At 54.0% G+C, this 16,955-nt stretch overlaps 1 protein-coding gene across 1 annotated transcript in view; it reads right to left on the bottom strand.

Annotated features, from left to right (window-relative positions):
• TMEM132B (transmembrane protein 132B) overlaps positions 1–8,674 on the bottom strand; it is a 259,133-nt gene extending 250,459 nt beyond the window's left edge. Inside the window, exon 1 of the mRNA XM_072879941.1 lies at positions 8,537–8,674. Within this exon, the coding sequence (XP_072736042.1) occupies positions 8,537–8,621 (85 nt within the window). The 5' untranslated portion in view covers positions 8,622–8,674. The remainder of the gene's footprint in view (positions 1–8,536) is intronic.
• Positions 8,675–16,955: the final 8,281 nt, after the last annotated feature.

Raw genomic sequence — 16,955 nt, 5'->3', positions numbered from 1 at the left:
CAGCTGTCTTCAAAATAACCCCAGAGCCCAGCTCCACCCAACACCTCTGCTCTCCCTGCCAGCAGGGCTTTAGGCACGGGACTGCTGCCCTGGGGCCCCTCTTGGGGACGATGGGAGAGCACGGACCATGTCTTCAATGGTGCCCGCTCTCTTCTCTAAAGGCCTTTGAGATCTACAGATGGAAGAACGCTGAATGATTAATATCTGAAAGGAAAAAAAATGCCTCAACTGCAATAAAAGTCATGCTATCGTCTGTTTTTCTCTTGCTCGTTTCTCTTTTTTAATAGAGTTGAGCCTTTTTTGCACCAATACTCATGCTAATAACTTTCAGTGGGCTACTCCTAAGCGAAAGACAGGAAATGAGTAACGGAGCTGCATTTAAAAAAAAAAAGAGGAGGAAACCTTTGTATATTAATTCTCATAGCTGTCAGAGATGAGGATTTAATAATGTTAGTAACTAAGCTACTCCATTATTTCCAAACACCTTGGAGGAGAATGTCTTAGTGGGAGATGAATTAGATAGTGCGACTGTAACTGCCTTCTGAGTATCTTCAGAGCGTAATCTATGGCTCATCACCACATGCATTTCAAGCCCTTGCCCTTTATTCTCCAAATAACCTCCAACTGTAAATGTATTTACATGCCGGGCTCAGCTCCTTCTTTCGGAGCATTTCCCACTCGCTGTTTAACCATTTGTCCCTGTTTTGCAGATTTGCCTGGGTTCGGTTTTGGACAGGTGATAAGGATGGAAAGTTGTGGATTCAGGTCATCCAGTAAATGACGGAATGAAGCAGAGAAGAAAAAACGTAGGCGGAATACGGGAGAGGTCTAATAGGCTGTGAAACACTCTGCCAAAGGAAGCAGCAGAAGTCCTGCTGCCTGCATCACTGAAAACCAGCCACGCTCAGGAACAGACTGTACCGAACAACCATCGGAGATGGGAAAGGCGGCTTATTCGCCAAGTTCTCCAGCTCTAATTCCCGTGATTTGGGGATGGCTGAGGCATGCTGGCCTTCGAGCTTGCCCTGACAGAGCTCTGCTGCTTCCAGAGAGCTTCTACCATCCTCTCTAGATGCCTCTGTTGCAACATTTTAAAAGCCTGTTTCATTGTGCAGGTCTGCGTTGTGTCCTTTTTGCGCTCAGTGAAGACAATCAGACTTTCTGTGTTTATCGGTCCTCTACCCCCGGCTCTCAAAGTGCCTTTCAAAACCACCCGTGACATTTCAGACTGCCATGGCCCCACGGAGTCAGGGACAGAGGCACCGAGGGCTGATGGCTTTTGTCTCTCGCCACACCGGGCGCTCACACTTGCCAGGGACTTGCCCCACACACACATCCAGACCAGCTCCTTCCAAAACTCATCCCGGACTTGCTCCTTTTTCAACCAAAAATCTGGGTACCAAAGACAGTCACCAGCTACCGACTATCTGCTGAGTTCCTAATTACTGCTCGTTGCGTAGAAACGTGCTCCATCTGCTCAAGGGTGCCCTTTTAGGGTGCACGGACTCTGTCTTTTTTTGGTGCGAGTTTAATCTTTTTTTTGAGCTGCAGCATAAACGTTTGTTTCAAGAGCTGCAGCATCCATTAAACAGCCCTTCTTCCCCATCGTGGCAAAGGTCTTATTGCTAAGCAAAAGCTGTGGCTAATTGACAACAGCTCCTAAACTAACATATAAAATAGTTGTGTCTGTCACTCATGCAAACAGCTGGCTTCGGCAGCTCACCTGCTAAATAATGTAAAATGGTTCATTTTTCTGACTCAGGGAAGATCCTTTATGAAAGGAATGAAAGTCTCCAGTGCTACAGAGCCATGCCCTGATCATTCCTGCATCTTAAAAATCTAACATTGCTCATAAAATTCATAAGTAACATAAACCCTGTTCCTTCCACTACTCTCCCAATCAGAAAAACAGAATTTAAATCACCTGCTGGCAGGTTTATTACAGGACCCACAAGCAGATAAGGTCCTGTGCACCAGCCCTTTGCACTTAACAGAAAATAAATCTCTGCTTTGCCATCTGTTTTTGAGATGTTCCCATACAAGCAAAACAAAAAAACCTCAAAGATATCTGCACCTCTAATTTAATCTTCTGAAGGATTTCTTGGGTAATGAGCATGACATTCCCCCGTCTCTAGCAGAAGTGCTGTTCCTCCCCAGGCCAATTCCCCCTGGAGCTCCCTCGGCAGGGGATCAAACTCTCCCAACGTTGCGTATTTAGGGCACGTGTTGCCCCCATGCAGACAAACGGGCTCAGGATAGGGACAGCTGCTTGGCCAGAGGCACCATCTCCCACTCCACCCATGGGCTGGTCCCAGTGGGAACACCATCTTTGGAGCCTCCCGAGCCCCTTGACTTGGCCAGAATAAGGATTTTGGTCCCTGCTTCTCCATTTAGCCCCAGTTTGAATTGCATCAGCGGGGGTCTTCCAGCATTCTTTCCATCGAGGGCAGCTTTGTGGCACTATCACTGACGTCAAGCTAGAGCTCTCTAACACAGGTGGTTTTACACCATCCTCTCCCCATAACCGTACCTCTGGTCCCTGCACAGTCTTTAACCCGAGGGCGGCACGACGCCCTGGGACAGGAGGACATGGCCATGCAACAGCAGAGCCCCGAGCAACCTCTCCCCAAGATGTAGCATCTTTGTCACTAGAAGCCCGTCCTTCTGCCGTTGCAGGTCTCCTCCTCCAGCGTGGGGGAAGCGATGGGGCAGAGCGGCTCTCGAGGAGGGCCAGTTGGCGCAGGCACGGTGAGATGAGCAGAGCTGGTTTACACGCAGTTTCCAATTAGTCTACTCAGCAGACGGCAGCCTTGTGGAAACCCCTCTGCTCCTGGCTATCCCTCACCCCCTCAGGGCACCCCTTTGCTTCACCCCTGACTACCACCATCACCAAAAAAAAAATCAGAAAAAACAGAGTTAAAATCAAATGCTACACTTCATTTTTCTCTCCTTGCCTGAAGTTGTGAGGGACAAGATAGGACGTAATCGCCACTTTTAAAATCATCTCCTGTGACAGGCAAATTGATCAAGTAGGGAGGCTGGGCTGCTTTTGAACTTGAACAAACTGATTTTCCATGAAAGATGGTGTTTACATTGCCTCTCAATAGCCTGCTGAAATATGCACAACCTCATCACCAAAATTTGGGAAGAAAGACCGTTTCGGAAAAAAAAACAAAAAAAAAAAGGAAAAAAAAAAAAGAAAAAAGGAAAAAAGAAAGCGTGCTCGAATCTGGAGCACATCATAAATTCATGAAGCTTTCTGAATGCTGTCAGAAACAAACATGTTTATGTAAACAAAGAAAAGCTGAAAGTGTGCTGCAAGAGAATTTTTGGATAGCATTGAAAAAACGTTAATATTTACATTGCACCTGAGACTGAAGTCCATCGTGCAAGGTACTGCGCAAATAGTGAAGTCCTTCCACACTGAATTTACGCACCGCAGACGCTCCAGGCAGCGCTTGCATTACTTCCCATTGCAGCACTCTATGTCACAAGGGGGAATGGAAATACCCAGGGAAAGCCAGACACCGAGCGATCCCCGTCCAGCCCTGTAAGTTATCTCAGAGGACCTCTTTGCTCGTAATTTCTGCCTGCCCATCCTCACGTGGGAACGGCTTCCTCTGAAATGCCAGTTGGGAAACTCCCAACAGCATGAAATCGAAGCATCTTCCACGACATCTAGAGCACCACATGGTAACTCACACTCCCCAGCCTCCCTGGCACTTAATGCGAGAGGATTTGACAGCTGTAGTTGGGAAAGCTTCTCTGGTACCACCACATGCAAGCACATCAGCTGAGCCACTGACAGGGGTAAGGGCTAATGCTATGCCAACAGATCAAGTCACCGCTTGTCATTAACAAACATTAGTTATATTTAGGCAGGGGGAGAAGGGGGAATCAAGTTCAGCGAATTTTATTTGTTGCGCTGACGGTATTTATTTCAGTGGGATGGCTTCTCATTCAGCAGGATGTTTATTAAGGCCAGAAGATTTTTCGTTTCACTTGCTTCCCGCAGGACGTAGGAGATTGACACCTCCCCTTTGCTCCCCGGTCGCACCTCCAAGACAGGACAGGTCTGCAGCGACCTGCATGGCGAGACACATTGCTCGGTGAAGCCACCTGTCCATCACGGCAAAACTCATGCTTCATATCAGCCTCAGCTGCTGAGGTCAGGAAGAGCAGCACCATGAGTTGTCACAACCCAGTGCTATGAGTAACGATACCCTTGCTTCCTCCGCCTTTCAGCAAAGGGACCCTCCTGGGACAGCAGCCAGCACGGGTCTCCTGAGCAGCCTGGCTTCAAAGCACATTTCTGAGGAGCTACGGAGAAGGGCAGAAGGACCCCGACTCATTATGGGGTCACCAGAGTGGAAATCTCCACCCCACAGCCACAAATGGGAAAACGCTATATGGCCTAAAATGCTACATAGCCCAAATCCCTGCCATGCTCCATGGTGCACAGACTCCTCTCTCCAGGATCTTTGAAACAAGGGAGTCCTTGCCCAGAGATCCTGTGCACACCAGACATCTGCCTGGGCTCAAAGAGCGACCAAATCCATGATGGCAAACCCGTAACAGCCATTAAATAAATGGATGCCACCTCTGGCTCAGAAATGCATCCCTGATCCAAAAACCCTGCCTGAGACACAAACCGTGTCCTGCTCTCGGCGACCCTCTGCTCTGACCTCCTACAGCTGCTCCTGGGTTCGTACCTTCCTCGCCACACTAAGCTGCTTTAAACACGGAGATAATAGGGCTCAGAGTGAGAGTCTTGGAGCGCCTATCATTCCCAGTAATAAAATACAGCAAATTAATTGCACTTTATTGATTTTTTTTTAAATGTAACTATTTTGGCATTCAAACCTCAAGAGACTCTATCGATCAGCCAAAGAGTCAGGTGTCAGTGAATGGAGCTTGGAGACCAAGCCTGACAAATTGAAGAAAATAATCAAAACCCGAAAACAGTGAGTGATGTGGACTTCCCCATTTCAAATATACAAAGGAGGCTACAGCATCAGTGACAGGATATTTTTGAAGTGAAAAATGCTGCGCAGGGCAAGTCACACAGTTGCCTCCTGCATTCCCAGAGAGCCCAATGCCAATCACAGCGGCGATGCATAAATCCAGAGCAGCTTCACTGACTTCAGAGGAGCTGCTCTAGATTTATGCTGATGGGAAGTAAAATCAGAATATCTGAAATATATTGCTCTAATGGATGCTGGAGCAAGAGGCAGTATAATAATTTCAGACTTCTCCCCCCACCACACTATCCCCCAAATCATATCAGTTTGGACGGTCATTGCATAAAACGTTGAAATCTGCACTAATGTGGGGAAAATAACCCACATTTCAACAGTTTGTATGATCATATTCTGCAAATCTTTTGTACAGTAGGTAACACAGGTCTTTCATTTTTGTTCCTGAAGAGCCTCTGCATAAAAAGTGCCTCCATATTACGTAGAGTGATACAGGGACACATAATAAAATAAGCATAATGTCTCTCCACCCACACCTCCCTGGAGCCAGAGTCTAAAAGCAATTTGCAGGTCCTTCCTTGAGCACGGATCATGACAGCCCAAGTGCATTTTACAGGGGCTGAAGTAGTCGGTTTGTCAATAAGCTTTGCACGCCCCGTCCCTGCGCTGCCGTACCCCCCGCCGTCAGCAGCCGGCCCCGCGTTCCCACGCCTGCTCCAGGGTGCGTGGCACTGCCCGCGTGCAAGGCAGGGGAGCGAGCCGGTGAGATAGCATCAGGCAGAAAAAACAAAATATTCAGGTAATTCATCCAGGTCATTCACAGGATACCTATTCATACAACCTCGGAGACAGCTCCACCACCGCCAGCAAAGGAAGGCGGCCAAAAACCCTGCCTAGGTGCCAGCAACGAACAGGGGCCTGCTGCCAGCAAGAGACATCCTCGAGCTCGGCGTGAGCGGCCTTCAGCTGCCAAACACACACGCACACCCTCTGCTCGCAGCCACATGCACGCCAGCAACTGGGCCGCCAGAGACCCGGGGACAGGAGAGTGATCTCTTAATTGGACCTTCACAAAGCCATTTAGGGGACCTGCCTGACAGGCAAACAAATGCCACCTGCTTTGAAGATGCTGGAGGAACCCAGCTCGGTGCACATCCAGTCCCCAAAACACAGCCTGCCCAGAGCCGGCCCTGGCAATGGGGAAGGGAGCGAAGGCATATAAATAGAGAAAAATGGCAAGTGCCCAACATGACCGTCTGTGTGATCTGGGAGCTTTGCAGAGATGGCAGCACCGCAGCATGGCTAATGCAGGTGTCTCTCCCGTCTGCAACAACCCAAACCAAGGTGTGGTTCGTTAACCCCTGTAATCCAGAGGAGAACGGTGACTTGGAGCACAGCAAGCCGCAGCAAGGTCAGGACAGCCCCGGAGGGAGGCGTTCCTGGGCACTGCCGCCACTCGCCTCTTTCGGAAGAGGTTTCCCCAGATCCCAAACCCCCTCTCCACACGCAGATGTTGCTGTGGTCCACGCCAGAGGTAGGACAGGGCAGGGGCAGCGCTCCGCTGCGAAAGCAAAGGGATGCTACAGCCTAGAGAGGAGAAAGAGGCGCAGGCTGGGGACGGATTTGTTATTCACAGCTTGAGCTGAAAGCGCACTGCGAGTTTCTAACGTGCACATTGTGCAGGGAGGCATTCAGAGAGCAGGGGAGAGGGATGGGTACGACGGTAGGTTTGCAGCCACAAACTGTTTCAAAGTGGGTTTCCATATGTTTAAGCTCTCAGAGCGCTGGAAGAATTACACCCACAGCCCAATCTCACCATGGTAGCTACCCACACAGGAGGAGACGGGAGGGGGGAATATGAGAGAAAAGATTATCATTAACGTGTCAAAGCAATAAAAAAACCACCAGAAAACCTGCTCCTTTGCTGCTCTTAACGCTCAAATAAAAGGAGAGCTTCACCGAGTACAGGGCATCGTGCTGGCAACAGAAAGCCATCGCTCCGCCACGGCAGCGCTGACCCACAGGCAGCTCATGCTCTGTGTCCCGTGCTCAGTGCCCCGCTCCCCACAACCTGCACCCCACTTTCTGTGCCCCACACCCCAAACCTTGCACCCCACGCTCTGCACCCTACTCCCCATGTCCTGCTCAACAGGATTTCCAAGTGCCCCCATGGCTGCACACAGCCCAGGAGAAGGAAGGAGCTGGCGGGCAGGGGCAAGCAGTGCTTTTTAGGGTCAGCAGAGCAAGGACCCCCCTCTGTCCATCGTGTGTGCGTGTCCCCGAGACTGATGCCTCCTTCCTCGCAAATTATTCCTGCTGTCCCTGTAGGGACCTTTCCTGAAACGCTTGCCTACCACAACGCATTCCCTGTGCCCTCCCCAGGAACGGCAGCCACTGCTTTTATCCCTCCTACGGATCACTCCTTTTTTCACCTAAAATCCTTGCATTTTGGCATATTCCTAAAGCCCCGGTGAAGTTTCCCCAGCAGCCCAGGCTCCGCGCTACGGTCAAACGTGAACGCCGTCCCGAGCAGCGGTAAAGCCGGACGAATTGCTGAGCAAGTTCAGCACCGATGCACCTTAATTAATTTGCTTTTAACAACCCCTGTTTATTAAGAACAACATCTGCCAGGGAGCTCACACGAGCAAGCGGAGGAAAACGTGCCAGGAGAGAAGTCCTGCAGACGACTTTCCCAGGGGCAGCGCTTCGGTTTGCCAGCCTGGGGGTGAGCCTTTCCCCGCCGAACACCCGCAACTGGGACCCAAAAGGCTGCTCCCGACTCCAGCTGGGGAGGGGGAAGAAAAATAAAAGACAAAAGAGCGCGATGCTCCAAGCCGCGCTCCCTCCAGCCGCCGGCGCGCTGCCGGGCAGCCGGCCGCGATCAGCAAATCCCACCCGAGCTCACCTAAGGGCCTGATCCTGCTCCCCGCCAGCCGATGGAAACCCACTCTGCTTAAAAGAAAGCGCAGGAAAGGCGGCACAAGCATTATTTTACCGAAGAGACTTAACTCCTGTACATCTTTCCCCCCCCCACCCGAGGATAGCCAGAGGCGGCGAGGAGCGGGGAGGAGCGGCGGGTCGGGAGCCCCGTGGGAAGCCCCGAGCCCCGCCACCCTTCCCCGGCCCCCAGCGCTCCGGGAAACCCAAACTTTTCCTTTTTCCCCCCAAGCCGGCAGCGACCCGCTGGCAGCGGCCGAAGCCGCGGGGCAGCCCCCGCGCAGGGGGCCGGGAGCCCGCGACACGCGTGGGGAGGGGTGGGGACACGGGGAGGCGACTGTGGACGCAGGGGGGGGGCTGCCACAGTGGAGATGGATGGGGACAACTTTGTGCGCCCAAGAGAAGGGGGGTGCGTGTGTGCGTGTCCCATCCGCGGGCGCGCAGGGCAGCGCGGAGCGCCCGGGGGGGCCCCGCCGCCCTCCGCGGCCACGTCGGCGGGAGGGCTGGGAAGGGGGAAACAGCTGTAAAAGTAAAAACGGGGGAAAAAATAGAATCAATAAAAAGAGTTTAGAAAAAAAAAAAAAACACGGGGTCGGGGTCGCGGTGGCGGAACTGGGGGTTACCTCGGCACAGGAGCAGCAGCGGCGCCAGGAGCAGCGCGGGGCCCCGGGAGAGCATCCTCTTTGTTCCATGCCCAGAAGTAGTCATGGTGCTGATTTATTTGGAGAGGGGCGGCTGAACGGGGCGGGGGGGCTGGGGGTGTCGCGGCGGAGCCGCTAACCACTCCCCCCGCGCCTGCCCGCTCCCCTCCGCTCCGCTGCGCGGCTCCGTCCGCCCGCCCGCCCGCCCGCCCGTCCGGCGGCGGGGCCGGCCGCCCCGCGGAGGGGGGGGTCCCCGCTCCCCGCCGGCCCCGCGCTCACGGCCGCCCCCGCCGCATCGCCGCCCCGGGGGGCAGCCGGCGCCGCCCCCGCCCGCCGCGGCGGCAGCAGCAGCAGCGCTCCCCGGGGCAGCCGGGCGCTGTGCCGGGGGCTGCGGCGGCGCGGGCGGGCGGGCGGACGGACAGACGGACAGACGAGCCGGCGCTGGGCCGGGCCGGACCGGGCCGGGCCGGGCGGGGGCGGCGCCGCCGGGCTCACCTGTGGGGGGAACGGGGCGGGGGGGCTCGGCGGGGCCGCCCCCCAGGTGCCCCTCTGCGCCCCCGGGGGGGCCGCGCTGCCCCAGGCCGCTGCCGCCGCCCAGACACGCGGCTCTCGGGAGCCGGAGCGGGGCCAGCGAGAACGGGCGGCCGGGGGGGGACGGGGGGGGGCACAAGGAGCCCCGTGTGCCCTTCTCTGCACGACACCCCCTCGCTGGCGGCCCGGAGAAGTTTCTCACCCCGGTGGGCTGGCGCCCGCCCGAGGCCGGTGCGCCCCGGGGCCGGGCCGCCCCCCCGGGGGCGGGGGGCGGGGCGGGGGGGGGGAGGCCCTCGGCGGCCGCGGAGCGCCGGGAAGAGCGCGGCTCCCCCCTCGTGGCCGGCGCCGTCACTGCGCGGGGCCCGCTGCAGCCGGCGGTGCAAGGGGCTGGGCGGGGGGCACCGGGTGGGCAAGGGGCTGGGCGCGTGCGTGGGGGTGTGCAAAGGCGGGCACAGGGGGTTGCAGGGGCACCCGAAGAGGTGCGCAAAGGTGTTTGCGAAGGGGCTGTGCAGGGGGCATCCCGAGGGGTGGGCAAACGGCGTCCCGAAGGGTGGGCAAAGGGCGTCCCCGGGGGTGTGCAAAGGGCATCGCAGGGGTGTGCAAAGGGCATCCGGGGGGTGTGCAAAGGGCATCCCGGGGGTGTGCAAAGGGCATCGCAGGGGTGTGCAAAGGGCGTCCCGAGGGGTGTGCAAAGGGCATCCCAGGGGGTGTGCAAAGGGCATCGCGGGGGTGTGTAAAGGGCGTCCTGGGGGTGTGCAAAGGGCATCGCAGGGGTGTGCAAAGGGCGTCCCGAGGGGTGTGCAAAGGGCATCGTGAGGGTGTGCAAAGGGCATCCCCGGGGGTGTGCAAAGGGCATCGCGGGGGTGTGTAAAGGGCGTCGCGGGGGTGTGCAAAGGGCGTCCCGGGGGTGTGCAAAGGGCATCGCGGGGGTGTGCAAAGGGTGTCCCAAGGGGTGTGCAAAGGGCATCCCGGGGGTGTGCAAAGGGCATCGCGAGGGTGTGCAAAGGGTGTCCCAAGGGGTGTGCAAAGGGCGTCCCAAGGTGTGTGTAAAGGGCATCCCGGGGGTGTGCAAAGGGAGTCCCAAGGGGTGTGCGAAGGGCATCGCGAGGGTGTGTAAAGGGCGTCCCGGGGGTGTGCAAAGGGCATCCCAAGGGGTGTGCAAAGGGCGTCCCAAGGGGTGTGCACAGATTTGTGCACAGAGTTGTGCAACAGAGCGCGGGCAGGAGTTTGCAAAGGGCATCCACAGAGGAGCGCGGTGGGAGCGAAGGAGCGTGCATGGGGGGCGCAGGGCCGCACCGGCAGCGTTGCCCAGAGGCGGGTGAGCTGCTCGCCCGCACCCCGACGTGGGTTGCCTGAAGTGGCGCTTTAATTACGAAGCCAAGTGCTGCCCGTCTTCTGTAGACCTCTACCCTTGAATCCAAAAATAACCTGCTGCTGGAACCAGTATTTCACTGAAAATAAACTCAGCCCTTTAAGAGCTGGGAGTTGTTACTGTGATGGCAATAAAAACAGGGAGGTAGGAGAAGAAAAGGAGAGGAAAAACTAAAAAACCATCCCCTTGGGTTCTTCCGCAGTTTTGCAAACATGTCTCTGAGTTTGATTTTTTTTCCCTCCCTGCATAAACAAGCTTTTATGTAGTACGTGCTGTAATCTTGTTTGCCTCCATAACCACTCCTATGAATGTCATAAAAAATTTAAGTCTTAATATTTTAACACTCCACAGAAACAGAAATGTGAATAAATGCTTATCTCCCGTGTAGGGAAATGTTGTATGGTGGCATGAGAGTCACGCACACAGAAATCAAACTCAGGCTGGAGGAACTGGGCCCACACAGGTGGGGAAAAAAAAAACCAAACAAGAGAACCCCAACATTTAGTTTCCTCAAAGAAGGTAAAACTAATTTTAAAAAAAGCTGCAGTGAAGATCATCTTGCTGTCTGCTCTTGGTACTTGATATAGTAAAATACAACAGGAACATTTAGCTGCTAGTGGAAACTTGGTGATCCAAAATAAAAAGTAAAGTAGCTAATTACTAAGTAGCTAATTACCTAATTAGCTACACCCCGGGTTCTTTCCTGGAGCAGTGCGGGGTTTGCTGTGGGCAGGCAGGCGGAGGTTCGCGGCTGCCCCTGACCTCCGGCGGGCTGCCGTGAGGCTTGTGCCGCTATGAAAGACTTGTGCAAAGGGGTGTGCAAAGGGCACCCCGAGGGGCGTGCGCGCGAGGTTGCAAAGAGCGCCCAAAAGCTGTCCGTGAGCTTTGCCCTGTGGCTCAGTTGCGTTCCCCGGGGGCAGCGGCGCAGGGAGGGGTTACGGGCACCCAGGGCCGTGCGTGGGGCGCAGGCCGGTACGAGACACCTCTCCTTCGCGGCTCAAAACCAGAGACAAGCCCGGCCGGAGTACGCTGGACCAGCGCCTTCTCCTGTCCCCCTCACCTCTCCTGCGAGTCCTGCACGCAGCCGAGGGCCTCGACCACAACCTCACCTTTATGGCAGCGTTGGAAAGCGTTTAGACTTTATTCCAGCATTGCTACACATTTTTAAGTGTGATTTTTATAACCAACATTTGAAAGAAAATGCAAAGCGAGAAATTTTGCAGACTGAGAAAGTGCTGACAGGGAACCGATCCTACTTACGAAGATCCAGGTGCATTGGCTGAGAGGCGCTCAGCCCCGATCCTGTTAGCTGCATATAGGACTCATCTGGTTAATACCTTCCAAACTTGTGCTTAAGACGAATAGTAAAGCTGTACTGATTCATCACGTGCCTCTCTCTCAGCCAAATAAAGCAGTAAGATCTTCTCCCTCCTCTACAAAACACTTTAATGCTTTTCGTGCCTTTTTATGAAGGCTAGTATCATCCAGGTAAAAATGAAGTGGAAAAAATGTATCAGGTGATGCCTACAGCTTGTAAGATGGTTGCTCTGGCATTGCCCTCTCTCCTCTTCCTGCAGGTTAGCTTGTTTGTATCGCAAGAAACAAAGCATAACAGAATAAAATGCTAACAATAATAAGCTCTTTTGAAGGTTTTGTCACTGAACACTAGGGACTGGGTACAAATAAACAGGTGAAAACAGAATTAGAGATTCTCCAGCACAGGAAGCACCTTGCAGGGTGAGCCCATGGCAGAGGAGTTGCTCCCGTGCTAGGGGCTATCGGGGATGGCCGCAGGCGTTTCAGTGGGGGGGAGCAAACCCCGGGGAGAATCCAGCTGATCGCTAACTATAAGGGCAACTGGGATTTATTTCCCTCACTGGGTTTAAAAGAGGAAGTGTGAGAAAACGGAAGGGGACTATTAGGGAGTAAAAAAAGCATACGGAAGAATTGCAGATGAATCAACAAAATAAATAGTTACAGCTGATGAAGCGCAGCTTCCTCGGCAAAGCAACGGGACAATAAATGCTCATTGACTGAGTTTGCACAATTCATCGGAGCTTCTGGTTTCTGTGTCAGCCGCTGAGCCGTTTCCAAGCTCCTTAGCTGGCTTACAGCATGGCTTGTCTTTTCCTATCTTCTGCTGGTGCGAGAGCAGCAAAAGGTAAGTGAGGAGCTGCCGCCGAGACAGCCGAGCCGCCCATTGGTGCCGTATTCTGGGTCTCCCATATGCGATCCTCAAAATAATTCTTTTCCCAAAGGAGATTTTCTTTTAAGTTATTCTGGTAGGATGTTGCTATACTTTCTTTGTGCCGGCGTGATTTTGCACACAGAGGCAATCCGTGTTATGAAAGACTTGAAAGACTTTGCAGCATTATGGAAAGCTGTTGGTTTTTTACATCACTCAAATGTCAAAAACACCGCAGGCTTCGGGAGCGCCCCTAGGTAAACAGTAAGGACGAGAATTTTAAAGATGTCCTAGCATATTAGGAGGCAAAAACCCAGCTGGGAGTTAAGGGGAGGTAAGGATGGAGGCCAGATCCTGAGCTGTGTTTAGACACTTATGTGCTGGAGGGAATAAGGAGCCCAAGTACCCCGGGGCTCTGTACAGCACACGGGGGACTGCAGAAATGCCATTGCGTGGGCTAAGTTTGACTCGTGCGGTCACCGCATAGTCGAAGCAGGGTGAAAAAGAAACCCCTCTCCGGGAAGGCTGGGGGTGCCTCCCCATCCTGCCCCGTCTCGTCCGAACGCCCGGCACAGCGGTACTGCCGCCCTGCTGGGTGAAACCCTTGGGTGGCCCCTGCTGCAGGCTGGAGAGCCCGGCCGGCAGGCGTCACCCCTGCTGCTCTCCGCGCTGGGACTTGAGAGCAGGGGAGGGAGGATCTGCAGCAAAGGATCTGCAAACTTACCGCCAGTATGGGAGCGGTATCTGATAAGCGGGGCAGGCGTTGAATATTTTCTTATCCCAGCTTTTCCTCCACCAGTGTTTCATAACGATGGGAAAGAATTGCATTTATTTACCCTTTGAGGTGTGTTACAGTATTTGAAAGCTCCCCGTAGCTTTTATCACTTTGTACCCTTGTGGCCAAGGTCGTTAGACCAGCATTTGTAATAAAAGCCTGCCAGACCTAAAAACAGTTAGGTGATTCCAAAAAAACCAACCCTAGATTTGTCCTAAAACTGCTGTTTTGGGGATCGCTAAAGCAGCTTGTGAATCCAGGTCAAACTCCGCACACAGTTTTGGCTGGGGGAAGAAAATGGTAAGGTCTAAATATTTTTGGTGCTTTTGAACGGAAATATTTTGATTTTGTATGTTGAGCAGCCTTTGGAAATCGACCTTAGTTATTTATTTCATTTTAAGTACAAAGGAGGAGATTCTAGGAAAGCAAATCACTTTCTTTCCGGCTGGACAAGTCATGACCTGCGATGCACCGTGCAATCAGAGGGGCTGCGTTCGTCAAGGCATCAGGTGCCTCTAAAACAAGGAAACCTGTGAGCAGCTCTGGAATCAGGCAGTAAAACCAGGCCCTGTCCGCTGCACGGGGAGCGTCGACGCCACGACCTGCGGTAAGGTCCCCTGGAAGCCGATGAGCCCAGCTCCATGGCTGTCCCCAGGGGACTGCCCTGATGGACAGGGCAAGGTTGGGAAGAAACTGCTATTTTAGCTGGTGAATTTGCCACTACTGAAAGCCGCCGGCCACTGCCCAAGGAAGAGGCTTGACAGGACCAAGATGAAAGTTGCTTGTATGTTAGCATTTCCTTCTCTAAGTGATCAGAGCTTGTGAACAAACAAGGGTACCTTGTCCTATAGCTCATATTGGGCTTCAGATTTAACTCTGGGAGAGAAACCTCAGCAATGAAGAGAATCAAAACTCAGTCCCCGTGGATGTCTCCATGGCCCTGTGGACATCGTACCATGGCATGCTCCAGCTCCGGCACCCTGCGAGAGCCCAGTGCCACGTTACTCAGTGCAAGGATCCCAGGTGGAAACATGAAATGCGGCTGCACGAGCCGCCAGGCTGCTCAACCTCAGCTATTAATCGGCACCAACTGGAAGCTGTAAATCAGTCAGCCGGTTTCCTTGCAAGAAGCCTCCCGAGTGCTGCGTGCAGAGAGCGGATAGCCAGAAACTCTGCCAGTGGTGCCATCTGGCCCCCTTAGAAAAAGCCTGCTTCATTTAGGGCATCATTAAGGCATGCTGTCCCATCAGACCATGTCTGCCGACTGCTTGCTTGCAAGTTGCAAGAAAGAGTATTAGCTCCAGGTCAGAGAAAGCCCAGATTTTGCAAAAATATAATTGCATCCATTTCGCAATGTTGGAAAACACTGGGGTAATGAATCCCCAGTCTGCAGGGCTGAGGCTGGTACGTCGCTGGTGGCTGGTGATAGGGAAGTTACTGCCAGCAGCCCAGCCGTGGGATGTTATGCCCCGTACCTGCTCCGTAGGTTGTTGTACTCTACCTTGAGCAGATGAGCAGAGAAATCATCGCAGTCCCCATTTTACAGATGGGGAAGTGCATTGGCACTGCTATTTAGGGCTACTTTGAAGAAACCCAAGCCCTGTGAGCTGTCCTTCTCCCTCTACAGGAACTTTACCACCTGCACTACAGCTTGTAATGTGGCACCCCTGAAATGCAAAATGGGGTCCTCTGGGGATCTGCCCCTCGCTGGTCCCTGGCATCACCCACAGAGGGAGAAACCAAAGGGCCAAGGCAGGGAGAAGGAGCCGCTGTTCGCCTGGCAGCGTGGGGCCGGCGTGAGTCACGGAGGTAAGTGATTCACCCAGCATCACGCAGGAAACCTGTGAGCAAGGCAGGAACTGAATCAGGGTGGGTTGTTGGGTTTTTTTTTTTTGCTTTTAATCATCTTCTCTCTCTCATTATCCTTAAAGCCTCTTCCCAGAGGTGGAGGGGCTTTGCTTGCCAGAAGGGAGCGGGTTAATCACTCCCAGGAGGAAAAGCGCAGAGCAGTGGGAATTGCGGTGCCCCGCTGCAGCCGATCACCTGCGGAGACTAAAAGGTGATGAATGGCCATAATTTCTGCTCCCTCCTTTACCTGCGTTTAACTAAATTGGTTTAAGACAAGCCTGAGCATGAGACTGACTGATTTCTCTCTGTGTAATTTAAAACACCTGTAAGTGGGGGGGATGCTTGGCAAAACCCACATGTGTGTGCCAGGTTGAAATGCCCTGTGTCTGGCAGCTGCCTGCACTGCGAGCGACCAGCCAAGACCCCCTGCCCTGGGCAGCAACGCCAGTGACCCTGGCCCTGCACAACCAGTATGAGCCACCCGCAAAGGAGGTGGGGCTTGGGCACCTGGTCCCCAACCCCATCACGATGTCTCCTCTCTTCCTCTGGTCGAGGAAGCACCAGAGAGGGCGAAGGCAGGATCAGACCCAGAGAAATGGCTTATTTATTTATGGCAAGGAAGGGGCTTTGCTCCTTTGCTCTGCTTTGCTCTGCAAGCTCAGAGGGCTGGGGAGGGAGTGCAGGAGGGTTTCCAGCGCAGCCGAGTCTGTGCCGGGGGCCAGGAGGGCACCGGGGGGAGTGGGACCGTGGTTCATCACGCACCCCAGGTAGTGGGGAGCACAAAAGGGCCGGGGGACGTGTGTTCATCCTCCCTTGGGCTCCAGCCAGAAAGGCTCAAAGGATGACGGATGAAACCCCCCCCTCCACCAAGTCAAGCTCACAGAGTCATGGGGAGCTCACAAGAGCCTGGGAACTGCTCAGCCCTGGGGAAAAACAGAACAAAACCCCTAAAAAATAAACAGAAGGAGAGCGTGCGCTGCGTGCATGCATTGTGCTTCTCCCAGCAGCCCGGGGCTCTCACAAGCTCGCACAGCTGCAGAGTTTCAGTGCTGCCCTTGGGCCAGGCTGCACCAGCCCAGCTCACACCCCATCCTTCCCAAAACGACAAAAACCGTCCCCCACGCTGTGCCCTGATACCTGCTGTGCGAGGACGGGCTTGCACAGAAACCTGCTGAAGGATTTTGCTCAGTTGCTGTCACTAGACTGGGACCAGCTTGACATGCAGCAGGCAGGCAGCCCGCAGCCCTCTCTTCCAGCACTTGCTCAACAAAAGGCCCACATTCGTATTCGGATGCTGCGAGCACGGGAGCAAGAGTCTCCGCGAGCCAGTGTGACACACCAGGGTGGGAAGGAGGAAAAGTGAAGTGGAACGAGTTAATCTCAGATGACACCAGATGCTCCATCCCTGATCTCTGCTCACGAGGAAGGTGTTTTTCAAAGCACCAACAAAATTCCCCAGAAGAGCAGCCCTGGGTTTTGGATGCAGAGGTCAGAGGAAGGGTTAGGTTAGGGGAAAGGCCTGCTCCGGTTCACACTTCCATCAGTGGAAGTTTCACCACTGACCTCGGGAGAAGCAGGACTGGGACCCACCTCTCTACTTCAGACCTGCAAATCTTTGACAAGAACAACTTCCACTACATCCTTATTAGGGGCAAATTGTTATCCCGACTGCAAACCGCTGTGTACGCCG

This window comes from Ciconia boyciana, chromosome 15 (assembly GCF_034638445.1).
Source record: "Ciconia boyciana chromosome 15, ASM3463844v1, whole genome shotgun sequence".
NCBI classification, from domain to species: Eukaryota; Metazoa; Chordata; class Aves; order Ciconiiformes; family Ciconiidae; genus Ciconia; species Ciconia boyciana.
The sequence above is the reverse complement of the archived record's forward strand: the minus strand, read 5'-3'. Positions and strand labels throughout refer to the sequence as shown.